Source organism: Orbicella franksi, chromosome 2, assembly GCF_964199315.1.
Source record: "Orbicella franksi chromosome 2, jaOrbFran1.1, whole genome shotgun sequence".
Lineage (NCBI taxonomy): Eukaryota > Metazoa > Cnidaria > Anthozoa > Scleractinia > Merulinidae > Orbicella > Orbicella franksi.
In genome coordinates this window covers 34959455-34975095 of record NC_138146.1, presented here as the reverse complement: position 1 = coordinate 34975095, position 15641 = coordinate 34959455, and the positions used below count along the sequence as shown (strand labels likewise).

Here is a 15641-nt window from a genome sequence, read left to right as displayed (position 1 = left end):
CCTTTAAATCAAGTCTCGCGATGATCGAACTCAAAGGTAAGGTTATCTTAAAGATAACGCTACCGAAAAGAGTTTCCAAAATGTTTTTGAGAACTTGTCAATGTTTGGGTGCGTTCTTGCGGAAAATTTTTAAAGCAAAATAAACTCGTTTATTTTTGATAGAAATGAAGATGTATTTACACTTCTGATACTCAGCAACCACATGTTTATGTATATCCTCGTTCACTATCATCATGAATGAAATCAGCAGTTCCCTCAAATAAAAACATCTCAGTGCATGGGATTTTGACCGCGGTAAAACCTTCTCGCTCAATTATCAAGCTTTCGATCGCCAGCTACAAGGTAAAAGGAAAAGTTAAGTCTGCATACGAGCTAAGTGGCTCATGAGGCCGGCGCTTATCTCCGGTTTCTGTAGGATGAAGCGACTAGGAGTATTTCTACTCCGCCTTATACGGGATGCTAGTCCATTGCAGGGTTACCCTCAGCATTAAGTTCGCCGGTACCCATTTATACACCTGGGTGGAAAGAGGCACTGTGAGAGTCAAGTGTCTTGCCCGAGAAAACAATACAATATCCCCAGGGCTCGAACCGGGACCGCTCGATCCGGAGACGAGCGAACTAACCAGGACGCCACCACGCCTCCAGATATACAACTACACAGGATTGTCTATTTTGCTGGGAAGTCATGTGATGAAGTTGGAAGATCTTAATTGTTCTGAAAAAAAGAATTTTTTTCGCACCGTCACTGGGAGAGAGTATGCGTCGATCCGAGTCAGAGAAATGTTGCGACACGGTAATCGAAGTATTCAAAATGTCACTGAGCTGTTTTGCACTATCGGTTTAAAATTCAAATTTTGCTATTGACAAACATTTTTCCAGAACTGCTTAGCCCCATTAGATCTTGACAAGAATTTTATTTCTTTCTTTCTTTATCCTCAACATTCTTGCCTTCAACATTTTTTCCCCTAGCATTGAGCTTCAGAATGGCCGTAGAGCGGTTGGCCTCTTCCAGACGTTCAGTTGGTTGGGGCGCAGCGCGAAAATCAGCGCGCGAAAAAAAAAGGCTTTTTTCATTTTTTCGCGCGCTGTTTTCCGCGCTGCGCCCCAACTAACTGAACGCCTGGAAGAGGCTATAGAGCGGTCGACACGTCGTTCATTTTTATCTGTTATCTTTTTTTTTTTTTTTTTTTACCGTGAAACGGTTTCAAAATACGCATTTTAATCACAACTTTCAAATTATTTATCATTCGACCGAGATTTCTCTAGTCTTAAACATACAATTGGGGCAGCGATCTTATTTTAAAAAAGTACAATCAGTGACAATAAATAAATAAGTAAAATGATAACTTTAATTAACTGCTAGTGCACATTTACTACTTCACAACTTTTTTTGGAAACTTTAAGGAGCTATAATAGTTTCTGCAACAAAATTCTCGATCGTGATTGGTTCTCCCCGCGCTTATTTGTCACGCAATCGGCATGCGATCATGTGGGTGTCCAATTACAGGTATCCAATTTGAACTTTTTGTCATTGGATATGTTTAATTGGATACCCACGTGATTCGCTCGTCAATAGACATTTGTAATTCCAAAATTTCTTATAGATACGATTAATTAGTAACTGGACCTCGTGTCCTACAATTCAGGGAGTAATCGTGCTCGTAATTTCAAATCGTCCGATTTTGAAATTACTCGTGCGATTACTCTCTGAATTGTACTCTACTCGGTCCAATTGCTATTACTAATTGCTGCTTGATATATTGACGCATGTGAAATTATTCCTACCGCCCTGATACTGTAATGAAAACTTTGACGACAATTAAAATAATTCATTGAGCGACCAAAAAGAAAAGGAGGAGGGAACATTAATTAAGAAAACTTTATACTTCAAAGATGACATTTTGAATTGGCTATGTCTGTAACCAACGTGTTTTCACTTCTCCAAAGTCGTCTCTAGTTCCTTCCATTGTTCATCTGGTAACTCTGTTGGGACAAATTCAAAAAAAATTACTCTTAAACAGTGCCAAGTCAAAATCTGGCTTTGAAGCCTAGTGATCTTTAGCATGCTACCCTTCCACTCTGTCCCAGCTTAAAAACCCCGGAAAGGAACACAAAGGATGAACGCATGAACTCATGAACTCATGAACCTGTCATGAGGCAATCATGAATGAGGAGGGGAGGGACAGAGGGAACCAGTACACATGATGGTCGAATAATATTAGTACTAAAGACCCATGAAACTTCCCCTTTTAAACAGCACCTCCCCCTCCCCCTCCCCCTCCCCACCGCCGTGTCATTGGAGCAAGGAAGGACTTATCTTCACTCTGGATTCAATGAATGAAACTCTTCACTGACTCAACAGAGGAAGCGTCAAATTAATACTAATGTAGTTTATTGGAGTTTCATGGCGACATCAAACCTAAAAAGAAACATATAGGGTGAATAAGACTAGGCTAGATAGAGTTCAAGTTCATACCACTTAGCACTTTAAAGACAATTCCATATCCATGAATGTCTTCCTTTGTAAATGATGACATATCAAGCTTGGGAGAATTCTTGGAGAAAGGAATGGCGATGCTTTTTAGAAACTTGCAGTCTTCTGCAGTCAATAGCTCATCAAGAAACAGCTCCTTTTGGTCTGTGGTCAATACCCGTTCAAACTGTTGAAACATGTGTGGCTTGATGAATGATTTTAAAATTTGCATTACAAAACAAGCATTCCACAATTTTTTAAGATCTTCCAGCTTCATTTACCCATTGTAGATACTTGTTCACTCGCGCTTTACGTCGTTCTAAAGTCCTTTCCGCAAGCAGCACCTCTTTCTTAATGATGTCCAGTTTAACAATATCTTCGGCTGTCAAAGAATCTAGTCAACAAGATAATAACACTTAGACCACTAACAGTGCCTAGATGTCTTCATTAAAAGCACTGAACATTTGCAAGAGAGGAAACTTATGTCCAGGACTGAACGCAAGTATTGTTTAATTAGTACCTCGCATTTGGAAGGTTTATTTGACATTTTCATATTACTTCATATTTGACAAAACTGTGTGTGTTTTGGTGACTTTTTATCATTGAGGACACTTTGTGATGCCTATCATAAGGAATTTGAATCTCATTAGCGTTCAGTCCTGGACTGGACATATCTGGGAGAGGATGAAGAATGAGGAAGATAATCCCCCCTATGGGCCCCATTCCCAAGGCAATCCGCCTCGAGTTATTTTCACTCGTGGCACCCTTTTCTTTCACGAAAAATGTTATCAACTGCGATGTGTAAATGTTTTTGTGGAGGAAGAAAATACCGGTAAGACGCTCGGGTTGTCCACGTGGGTAATTGTTTTTTTTACAGGATTGACTATTTCTAGACCATCCTGGAATTTCTTAACTTGGATGGGATCTAATTACCCTTCATGCTCTCTTCCCGTTAGCAACGAGTTCGACAAAGAAACGCGAGAGAAAGAACAAAGAAATGAGACTTACAACCTAACAACATTGTTATACAAAATTATATCTAGTTGTTTTTGGTGGTATCATGTTCGAGTTCAGCAACGTAAGAAGCCACTAAGAAGGTTATGAATCCTGGTTGTGACGAGTTTCAGCCGACTGCGTTTTGTTCACGTTTTATATGTAAAGAGCAAGCCCTTAGATAAAAAAACAAACTGATTGTCTCACAGCAGCAGGGACGCTCTGGCTTAGCCTATACGTCCGAACATATCCTCAAAAACTTGACTATGAGGTTTAGGAAAATTGCTCTATAAATGATCCTTGATTTCATATCGTTTTAAAATAAAAGGAACACGAAAGAGCTGTACATCCTCAGAAGAAGACATAGCTCTTTCAACCACGTTTCTATGGCAATTATACATCTGTTACTCTGACCTGACAAATCGCCATCTTCATCCGTATATATCTCTACTGGCAGTGAGTCGCCATTCTCAGCATCTTGCATTTTGGTTGCGTGGTCCAACTCCGCTGTAACAGTCTTACCCACGTACTCTCCTTTGCGGATTTCCAGTCGATTGACTTCTTTATTGTAGCCAACGCGGCAGCACTTGAAGAGAAATGGCGCCCGTACAGTTCTTGATGCCACTTCTGGGGGAATGTACGTCCCCTTGAAATGCGCTTTCAGATGTGGCATAAGAATTTGGACAAACGGCGGCATCTCCACCTAAAATGCAAGCGAGTGAAAAGGGCTTGTGACATTGATGATCACATTTTTGCGGGCCCACATGGTATCGAAATATATCGGTCATGGCAGGGCTACCGCCAAGCAAAAGTGGATGTTGGGTTAGAAAGTCAATCCCCCATAAAGGCACTGTTCACTATGCAGTCTCCTGCGGATAATGCGTTGCGATGCTTCCTGGAAGATGCAAATACGGCCAAAGAGCATTCAAAGATATTATTTGGACAAAAACTCGGATTCAGTTGGCAAATCACACTCTAATTTCTAAAATGACGAGGCGAACACAATTGAAAGAAGGTATGAGATCTTATATTAGAAACAAGTGGAGCAAAATTTGCTGTCGGCTACAATATTACACTTCGTCACACAATATATGTTATACAAAATTGATACCTGACGCATTCTTTTCCCTATGAGTACAAATTTGTCGCTGTAAATCACAGATGTTGCAAGAAGTAGCTCTTGATCTTCAAAATCCTTCATTTTGTTGGCATCCAGGTCAGCATTAGCCAGTACAGCACGGAGATCTGGGTCTGAAATGTAGTTCTGACTTAAATTGCCAAGCTGCAGGACTCCCTGCTCATCATTTGATTTGAACGTTCCCTCGGTCACATGTCCTCCTATCTCTACGCGGAGCTCATGAGAACTGGGTTTAAGAAAAACAAGAGCTGGGCGTTGGTTGATAAATTACGTAATAAATCAAACACAAAAGACTGTGTTTAACTGCATTTCCAAACACCGAGAAGAGAGCTGAAAATATGATGCGCAAGCATTTTTGACGAACTTGCAAGATGTTTGGAAATGTAGTCGAACATTTTCTTGAGTGTTTGATGAGTTCTCAATCGAAACTAAAACTAAACTAGGAGAAAACGGACAAATAAAATCGTAAACTCTATGTTAATTAAGATCAGAAATGCAAACACCATCACGGTCTTAACTTCCTTTGTTTAACAACAATGAATTATTAATGAGTTTGAGAAGTTCTGTAAACAACCCTTCTACTTCCTCAGCTACAGGATGCAATCTTTACATTCCAGTTAGCTCCATTTCGAAGTCACCCTCCATAATATGTAGTTGTGGTGTGTTTGGAGCATTTTTTTAGCAGTTAAAGCAGGGAAATTATGTCTCGACGCAGTTGGCAAGGCCGTTTTTTTGTTATTTTTACCCGTAAATTATTATGCAGCACGTACGGAGAAAAATACTACGAGAAGGACAGAATGGAAATCGGCAAATTTCTAAAATATTGAGCGCAGATTGAAAGTCGCTCTCGTTGAGTGAATGCAGTCTCTCTGTAAAGTTATTTTTTCAACTATGGCATATTACACTAAAATAGCTAGAGCTTACTCCAGTTTAAATGGCTAATTATGTACATGTGATACACATGTATTTTCCTTTACTTTTCTCGCTGACGTTGAGATAAAAGACAAACATTTTTTATTGCTCAAATAGTAGTGTCGTAAGCCTAGAACCAGTCCTCCAAGGGATGTATAACTTTGATTCGGATAAGTAATGAAACGTGGATCTTGTTTAACGGCTTACACAAGATTTGCCCAAGAAGATGGTTATGATTTCAAAATTACAAGCTTAATACATACCTAGAGCCCATGCCAACTTTTTGTGTCTTTAAGAACTCTTCTTTTGTGATTTTAGATTTAACAGATTCAAGAAATGCTTCCTGCGTGCCGCTGTCTACGTATCTCTCAAGTCCTGCAAGAATTACCATTTCCAACTTTGCAAAAGGACGCTTCCATATCGACCGACGTTGTTTGACTACCAGTGCCAAAGGCTTGACATTCTCTGTTTCGCCGTGGAGGACTGGTAAGTATTTGTCGCTAAAATTCTCTTGGGCAAACCTTCGAAGTGAGTCTGCAATCATCTGAAACCAAAACGGAGATAAAATCTTGAATCGAAATTCTCTATTTACAAGTGTTTTTTAACAACCGTCGAATAGAGCAAAGCCACCCCATCAAGTGAGAGTGACATTTGTGTAAATCAGTTCCTTTATAGAATATATAGCTTTGGAAGTAAAACCAAAATACAAAAGTATTCTGCCTAGCTTGTGACAGAGACTTCGGAGTGTCTTCTTTGCTATACTTCTTAAAGCTACATACAACTGTTTGCCAATGAAATGAATATACCACAAAAGCGCAGTCCCCCTTCAAATTCGAAACAAACATTAATACTGAATGAAATGATGAGTTCGTGGATATTGAAGGCGGGAAAAGCTAACACAGATTAAGACGAAACCCCATAGGAAATCAAGCAATTTCAGTTTTTTGTGGAGAAAAACCATGTACCAGAATAATTGTGAGTATAGTACTGTCCTTTTTGAATTTTCTAAAAGCTAAATAAAGATAAAAATAGTTCCCTGAAATGACACCAAAAACAATTACCCATGGTAACTCGAGAAACTAAATTTCAAAGTTTAGAGAATTGCGCAAACAGGTACAATTTCATCATCAGCTTCATTTCACCAGTATTTTCAATTGTTTCACATAAACTTCAAAATTTGTTTTCGACATTTGGTGTTGTTAGAAATGATTTCTTTTGAGAAGATATTTAAAACAGTCGCTTTTCGCAAAGAAGTTTGCAACACGATATAAATAATCTTGGTGCAAAGTGTCCCGAGTGACTTCTTATTCGAACTTCTGGTGGATCACCTTCTGAATTTACAAAATCCAGCATTTCACGGAACGAGTGGTGTATCGAGATTAGGATTAATTTAGTTGAGCACTGAGCCTAGTTATTGTCAAAATTTGGCAGATATTCATAGACAAGATAAGTAACCCTCACAAAACATTTTTCTCTACATCTAGATGACAAATGAACATTGATAATTCTCTTCGATTTAAAAAAGGCTGCCAACTTTCAAACCTTGGCTGGCGAACTAGTGGATCATGTATCGGAACGAAAAAAGCTAGGTAGTTTGGAAAACATACCGTAAACTCGAGGCTAGATAGCTTCTTTGGTTAATTCTCTTGACCAACTGAATATAAACTACCATAAATTTACTCGCAATAGAAACTGACTGAAAACTGAAAAACATGAAAACTGAAATCGTGCTGACGGCCATAGATATCAACGAAAAAGAGATATGACATCTTCCGGTATATCATTCCAATAAAAGAACTACTAGTTCAAACTAAAATAGAATTCTTAACTATTATATAAAAAGACACAAAACTGAGAGCATTCAAAGAACGAAAGTCTGGTGAAGTAATAAACAATTTTCTTCATCTCTGGGTTTTGACAAAAATAGAATGTTTTCTTTGGAAAAGTGTTATATGTAATTCTAGCTTACAATCTTTCGGTTTCGTGAAATTTAAATAGATTTATCTAGTTTGTCAAGGGATTCTGGAAGACGTTAATTTTAAAACGATGCTCAGAAATCTTTTCATCTTTGTCGGTTTTGTAGCAAAAGTTCCACTCTTACTTTTGACTCAAACCTTTTGGACTTCCCTTCGATGAAAGCCATCTAGTTATACCAGCTACGATTTTCCGCTGCCAACATAGCCCTTGTGCACGGTCCCCGTTTCAAATAAAAAGAGATGATTTTTTTCTTTTCGTTCTTTGACCTCGCACGGGAGAAGGGAAAATAGTTTTAACGATTGATTTGATTGATTTTGATTTATAAATCTTCGTTCTTACGACGGCCCAGTCAGATCTGGGAATACTATCTCTGGCTGCGATTGTTTAATGACTTTGTTCACATTCCAGTTTAGCAGTACGAACAATACCACCATAACGATGCTGGAGTGGATATTTTTACATCGTTTCATCGATATAGAAAACGCTTTTGATCAGGTGTTTTGGTTTTGACAGAAACTGAAACACAGGAAGGAGTGCTCGTAATAATTGTGACGGAGAATCACTAATCGCTCTCTCCCATGACGTGAATATTTATTTCGCTATGTTGTGGGATCTGACATTCAAATTAAACTCCACCTTATTCAAGAAAAACGGTTACCGTTAACTTTTTGAGTTGTGTAGTTTTAACTAAGTTAATACTTGGCTTCTTATTGTGAATCAAGTGAGGGGAAAGCTACAGTGATAGATTGCTTAGTTTTTTAGAAGTACCTCTTACAGAAATGAAGTGAAAACAAAACTTTTCTAAAATTCCTCATTTCTCTCTAAAATATCCCAAGCTAATCCACCATAAATCTTGGAGTCAACCCAATCTAGTCGTTAATTTAGAGTGCTGATGGGACAGCGAGGTCACCATAAATAAGACAGAGAATTAATTAATAAACAAAGTTTATTTCCATTATGGTACAATGTTTACTTTAACACTGTTGCTATAAGATATCTGTATGATAATAACAAAAAAGGTAATTCAAAAAGTTTATATTTGCAAGTATCCTTTAGGTTTAAATGTCTTCTACGTCTCCCACCGATACTTTTTAAAGGTCACTAGTTGTTTAGGAGTTAGGCGGTAACTGGGTATATGGATATAGGTATATAGGTGACAAACATACGCTTTTCAAACTCATTAAGAACCACTGCTTGTAGATATGGTGAATCCGGCGAAAGAACCGAAAATTCCAATTTTCTTTTATTTCGTCAAAAAGAACATATTGGCGGATTATTTTTGCTCAGTCGTCTAAAAATGACACAATTTTTTGCAATGCGCTTCATAGTTTTTCTTTTAGCGGGTTTAATTTTCACGGGCCATTCCTTCTTTCTCTACTACTGCGCTGTTAAAATGCTCAATGTTGCATTAAATCCTCCTCCCTTCTTGGTTGATCGATAAGTTTTTTTTCGAACTTTTCCGAGATTTCACAAAATTGAAACGTTAATACATGTTTTTTAAAATAATTCTCCAAAAAGGTCTTTTTGACGAAATAGTGGAGAATTCGAATTTTCAGCCCTGTCGCCGGATTCTCCATATTTACAGCCAGTGGCTTTTAATATTTCATCAATTTTAAATATTTACCATGACGATATTTTAAATAACTGATCTAAAATTAAATTTAGTTTGCCAAAACAATACTCTAAGAGAAATAGCTAGGTAAGGTCATCATAACTCCAAGAGGGAACTCATAAAACCACGTCCACGGGGCCATCATTCAGGGCATGCGCAATCCATAGTCCTCTCCAGTTCAATCCACTTTTCGTCAGACAAAGCTGTTGAGTAAAAAAATTTGCAACCATGAATATCTGGGAGATTCCTCTTTCCTTTAATTCTAAAAGAAACAAAACACATAGTTATAGCTTCGTTTTCCTTTAATCTCCACGAGGCGTGCGACTAGGGCTTGCACTGACATTATTTTGTGATTTTTGTCAGTCGTATAAACAGGTTCGAGTCCGTTCCAATTTAGAGGGTAGAAGAGAAGGTAGTTAGGGACGATATACGTGAGAGTCAAGCGTCTTTAGCTACCCGAAAACACAAAACAATGATTCAGTTAAGGATCGACTAAAAAAAGTACAGTGGTATCACGATTTTGGAAGCTCGAAGGGAAGCGGAAGTTGCTTTAAAAAAATTGGGTAGATCGACAAATCAGGGGCAAAATTACAGTGTTCGACAAAGTCGAGGGAAACGACAGTGTAGATGCATTAGTTTAATAAATGAATCTTGTATTCTTACTATCAAGTGCATTGAACACGATTCCATAACTCTGAACGTCTTCCTTTGAGAGAGAAGTCAGATCCAACATGGTGGAATCCTCGGCGCAAGGAAGGTAGACTTGTCTTAAAAAATCACAATCTTCTTTTATTAACGGTTCGTCAAGCGCAACTTGTGTTGGTCTGTGCTTAGTGACCGTTCAAACTGTTGAAAAGAGTTATCTGTATAAGCAGTGAGGGATTGCTAGTTGAATAACAAGATAGTTATTTGAAACCATAAAAATTCGGTCAACAGACTGAAGCTTTCTTATCATACTCAAGCTGAGTCTAGGAAGATAACTCAACATCTCTTTTTGGAATTTTCTCTTTCAGCTAAACTTAGAGTTTGAAGCCTCAGCAAGGTTTCTCTGGAACTTCCTCAACAATATGAAGAGCAAGCAACAAGACTTAGGGAATGGCTTGTTTGCCCGCAAAAGGAATTGTACAGATAGACAGAACAAACCAAAAGCTTCTAAAGCTTACTTGCTTTTTCACTCACCCAGTGTAGATACTTGCTGATTCGAGCTTTGCGTTGTGCCCTGTCCATTCCAGGTAGCAGTAGTTCTTTCTCTATAGCTCGCAGTTTTATCACATCTTCCACCGCATACTCTGATTATAGAGATAAGGAAATACTACCTTGGCTGGAAACATTATGAAGAAAACTCTGACACAAATACTCTTAGATTGACTGTTATCAGTCAGCATGTGGTAGTCATTGTTTTGCTACTGAGTAACATCATTAAATGGCAGCTTGATGTAATTCATGTCATTTTGTTTCTGTTGTAAGCTGTGTATTGACTGGAGAAATAATTAAATCAATTCAACTGCCAAATGCTTCAAACAGGGAATTTATAAGTCAAGGGATTGTTTAGTGATGCACTGCACGCTTCTTCTCTTAAAACTAGAAGAAGGCATTTACAGGAAACAAATAAAAGGCATATTAATTTTGAAAATGGCGTTTCTTCTCTGGTAGTGCTAAATTTAATGACTAAATGATGATGACTGGCAGATGACGCGTAATTGAAGTCAAGTCCGTTTAATTATACATATGCTAATCTCACCTTGGGAATCAATCTCGTCCAAATTGGAGTTAACAATGATGTCATAATACTCGCCACCTTCCACTTTGGGTGTGGATTCTGAGTTTCGACTACTGTGATACACAGTTTTACCGATATATTCTCCTTTGGGAATCTCCAGTCGATTGTTTTTTTTTGTTGTAGTCAACACGGCACCATTTGAAGAGCAGTGGTCCTTTAATATTCCTCGCCGCCACCCCTGGGGGAGTTTGTGTCGTCTTAAAACCTGCGCTCCCGTACACAATGCTGGCAGACCACGGCAAAGGCCCTACGATTGCCTTACCTTCCCGCTGCAAATCAAGTGGACAATATGCTGAGGTTAGGGAACGACCATCATTTATCGATAGTGATAGACACCGTAGTATTCAGCAGGTCCCCCACCTCTTAATTCAGTGGTGAAAGCTTTTAATGATGGACCCTTCCCCAATCCTTGACGAAAACACATATGTCAATGTTGATATACAGACATTATGCCTCTTTTAGACTCTCCTAACAGTTACAAGTGCTCACGAACGATTCAGCTTCTCCAGAAGGCAGCGTTGAAAGACAAATATACTTGTTATAGCTCTTAACTCAAATACGTTTTTCAATTAGAGGAGAACGTGCCATGAGTCAAAACACACTGACTCCCTATGGAAACAACAACTTTAATCTTCGACTCGGTCGCACGTGATCAGGTTGAGCACCTTGAAACCGCGGTAAATTTGTGTGCCAGTGTGCGGCAGGCGAATAATTTTTTTCACAGTTTTGAGTTGGGAGGTATAACAATACACTTACTGACTGGCCCTGCGGGAAACACTGAGGTTTGTTTCCCCTCGACCATCAATGTTCCTGAGGTGGAAATTGACGGCCTCGACTCTGCCTTGGGGCTGAGTCATTTTATAAAGGTATATAACTTGAAGTTTCATTGAAGTCTTGCTTATTTGACAGTAAACAAACGGTCTAAGAAAAGACAGAAAAAAACAACCTGCTGCTAATATGAAGTGGGAAACGAAAGGTCCTTAGTCCAGAGGACCATACCCAAAAACCCTTCGAAATATGACCCTTTTGCATTATGGGGCTTAAAGTTTTGAAATTTAGATCTTAAACATTTCAAGTCAGTGCCTTTAAGTACATTATACTCGACTATTGACCTTGTTAGATAGTCCCAAATTAAGAAAAGAAGACAGAACATCCATATCTTTGTCAAAAGTGATCAATAATCAGTCTCATTCTATGCCTTTGTAGAGTAAATACCTCTTGTTTTCTCCCTCCCGTCAGCTCAAACTTTTCGCTGTAAATCACAGATGTAATGAGTAGCAAATGATCTTTATCATAAGGCTCCATTTTCTTGACATCCAGGGCTGTGTTAGCTAACAATCCGCGGATATCTGGATCTGTTATGTATTTCTGGCTTAATTTGCCGAGCCCAAGGTCACCCAGGTCTTCATACAGCTTGACTGTTACTTCCATTGCTCCCGAGATATCTACACCAAACTGGTGAGAACTAGGTTTAAGAAAACAAGACTTGGGCTTAATCTGATAGATCACTATTCAACGGTATACCTAAGCTTCCCTAAGTTCCCCTAGAAACCTGCCATCTTTTCTGACGTCTATTTTTACTTTAATTGCTCGTTAGTTAACAGTTACCGTGGTAGTAGCGCATATTTCTCTGCAGTGCATCAATGCATCAAAAAGTGCAAGGATACTTAAGAGCAGCCCTGAAGAGTTCAAAGATGATTCATAAAATTTAAGTTATATCTTAGATTCATACCTTTTTCCAAGGGAAAGTTTCGGTTCCATGACCAGCCCTTCTTCAGTAATCATTTTATTGAGCGGCTTACAAAATTTTTCCTCTCCTTCGCCCTCCACGTATTTCTCTAACCCCTCAAGGATTATCAATTCATTTTTGCCAAAAGGTCGCTTAAACATGGATCGGTGCCGTTTGACAATAAGTCCTAAAGGTCTTATTCTCTTAGTTTCACCATGGAGGCATGCGCAATATTTTTGGCTAAAATTCTCTTCTGCAAACTTTAGAAGTGACTTTTCGAGCATCTGAAGAAGAAACAGGGAAAACAGAGATATTAAAAATTAATTCAATATAAACTCGCTTTATCTTAACAAAAGCAGAAATAATTATCGAACAACTACAGCCAGTTGATCCCATTTAGGCTGAAAAACAGCGCTATTTAAAATAACAACTGAGATCTGCGATCTGATGGGTCGTAACGATATCTGAGAAATTGCTAACCTTTAACTGAGATTTCAGCACACCCACTGAGACGCTCTGAATATGTATATTTCTGTACATTAGTATTTTTGCCGCCTCCATTTTAATTTGTCGGCTCTAGTATAATTAATGCTGCAATTTTACGCTGTGGAAACTATTTTTGGGTAGCTCTTAGCTATCTCTGAATTGCTTGTTTAATGGTTCCCTCTCATAAAAATAACTAACCTAGCTAGCAAATCAGCAAAGTAAAATAAGAGAATAGCAAAAAAAGCCATGTAGCTAGGTAATCATACCGTAAAATCGACGAGCAACTGAGCTGTATGCAATCCATCAAATGAGAAAACTGTGATCACACTGAGTGTCCGATGTACTTCCTAAGAGACAACACGAAGAATCGTTATTTGAGTCAAACCTCAGTGCCAGAGGAATTGAATGGAATCTTCATTTATCGAAACAAGAAAATTCGACATTACTAACCGACGCAACAAAAATCTGTCCAGCTTAAGGAACTCCGATTTGTAGACGAATAAATGCAAACAGTTGATCTTGCATCGAAACTAAAATGCTTTCATAAACTGTTTTAGCCAAACGAGGCACATGAGTGATTACGTCACGTGACGTCTTTCATTTTCTTGCAATACATTGCGTCATGAAGACTAATTACCATGTGGGACGACTCAGATCAGCGGTTTTTGCGATTACTACATGCAATCGACAAGTAAAACAACATGCAGGCCGGATGTAAGACATGGTAATCAGATTCAATCTATTACAATTACATCTTGCCATAGTGTGGCTGATTGCTCCATTAATGGATCAGTAAAAACTACACTCGGTGCATATCCCTTGAGTTTTGCTTCTGAACGCAAGAGATGTTGTAAATAAATTGCACCGGGATTCTTCATGCGATGTTTGTATGTGTAATTTTGTGGATTGTTCAAACTCGTCCCCCAGAATCCTCTCTCTCCTACTCTGAAGATGGAGATGTGGTCTGATGATGTTTTTGCTGGCTAGAATTTTCACAGGGAAATTGACTGCGAAGTAGAAGATTTTTTTTTTTATTATTCATTTATTTATTTGCAATAACACAAGGGAAACCAATGCTTACTTACAACACTAACTCTATTTACATTATATTGCTGTAATTATTTACACTATTTAAATTACAATAACTAAACGACTTACATTACTAACAAATACAGTTACACGACTTACACAATTAAGAAATACAGTGACGACAGGGGGCAAAGAAGAAAAAAAAAAACTGAGAAGAAAAATAGCTAGTTATCATTACAGGTTGAGGTTGTAGTACAGAAACATAAAAAAACAGACCAAAGGCATGTGGTACATTAAAAGTAAAATGAGTTATGCATCTGATAGGAGATTAGAAATAGATTAATGGGTAGGAGATAGATAACCCTACAGAAAATATAATCTAAAATATTAATTAAATCCTCATATATCCTGTAAGAGGTTTCCATTTCTTCGTGTCTCCACTTTTTGTTTCTATCTCATATTGTAATTTTAGTGTGCATATGAAAAGCGTAAGATTTGGATGATCATTTCTTGTTTTAGCGAGCCATATGTGATATCGTGCTAAGAGAAAGCAGTAATTTATAAGAAGCGCAAATTGAGAGATATCTGTCCTCAGACCCAAAGCAGTAATATTTGTCAAAGCATAATCTCTAGGAAGTAAGTTTAAGTTTTTCAGCCATTCAGTAAGTTTATTCCAAAAGTGAGATGTTTGGCGGCATGACCAAAAAAGATGAATTATTGACTCAGAGGAGGTGTGACAAAAACTGCACTTTTCATCGCCCTGTAGACCTATTCTAAATAAAAAGTTATTGGTTGGTACACGTCTATGTAAGAATTACATAGAAGTAGAAGATGATTCATTTCTGCTTTTCTGCTACTCTCTAGTTATGTCAAAGATCAGTCTAGCGAAAAAAAAAAAACTTACAGAGCTTATATGAGGCAGACGTTTATGTTGTTTTACCAGGAGGCTCCTGGTTTTACACGATACAGAGTGGGATGCTTCAGTTGTTTCCCCTTAGACGTAATTAAAAAGTGTGCTTGATTTGGAGTTAAATTATTAAATTCAACCTCCTTTGTAGCTCGTACTGTTGCAAAGTGCAAGATATGCGGTGCAACGAGCTTCAGTATTTTTTAGGGGTTCCATCAGGAACATTTTTGAAACCATATCATTCCCTAGCAGCTACTGAATGCTTGATTTTAGTATTATTTATCAATAATAATCTTACAAAACATATTCTTCATCATCTACGGGTATATTACGAACTCACAATGCGACCAGCTTCCAGATGGTTTGATAGCTCAGTTGTTAAAGCACTGCACCAGTATCGCAGAGGTTATGGGTTCGAATCCCGTTCAGGTCAGGAATTTTTTTTTTCAGGCTTTAATTTCACAAGCGCTTAAGTTATGTGCATAACTGCGATGATCAATCATGTCTTCATATGTTTCTCCACAGTTCAAATATATGATCTTTCATATATTATTTGTATTCTTTACAAAACATATTAACCGTTATTTTTTCTCATAGGGGACACG

The 15641-nt window shown here is 38.1% G+C and overlaps 1 protein-coding gene and 2 pseudogenes across 2 annotated transcripts; 1 reads left to right on the top strand and 2 right to left on the bottom strand.

Annotated features, from left to right (window-relative positions):
- Positions 1-15641, top strand: part of LOC145480135 (uncharacterized) — a 95400-nt pseudogene that overhangs the window by 72511 nt on the left and 7248 nt on the right.
- Positions 1178-7240, bottom strand: LOC145479539 (uncharacterized). The gene is made up of 7 exons (XM_081457931.1): positions 7124-7240; positions 5780-6060; positions 4578-4830; positions 3881-4169; positions 2755-2867; positions 2477-2660; positions 1178-1983 (listed from the first exon to the last, which is right to left on the bottom strand). Exons 2-7 carry the CDS (start codon positions 6058-6060, stop codon positions 1934-1936), a joined length of 1170 nt encoding a protein of 389 aa, XP_081314057.1. The 5' UTR covers positions 7124-7240; the 3' UTR covers positions 1178-1933.
- Positions 10749-13402, bottom strand: LOC145479546 (uncharacterized; annotated as a pseudogene). The gene is made up of 3 exons (XR_014048432.1): positions 13367-13402; positions 12101-12898; positions 10749-11154 (listed from the first exon to the last, which is right to left on the bottom strand). The product of XR_014048432.1 is annotated as an uncharacterized LOC145479546 (transcript).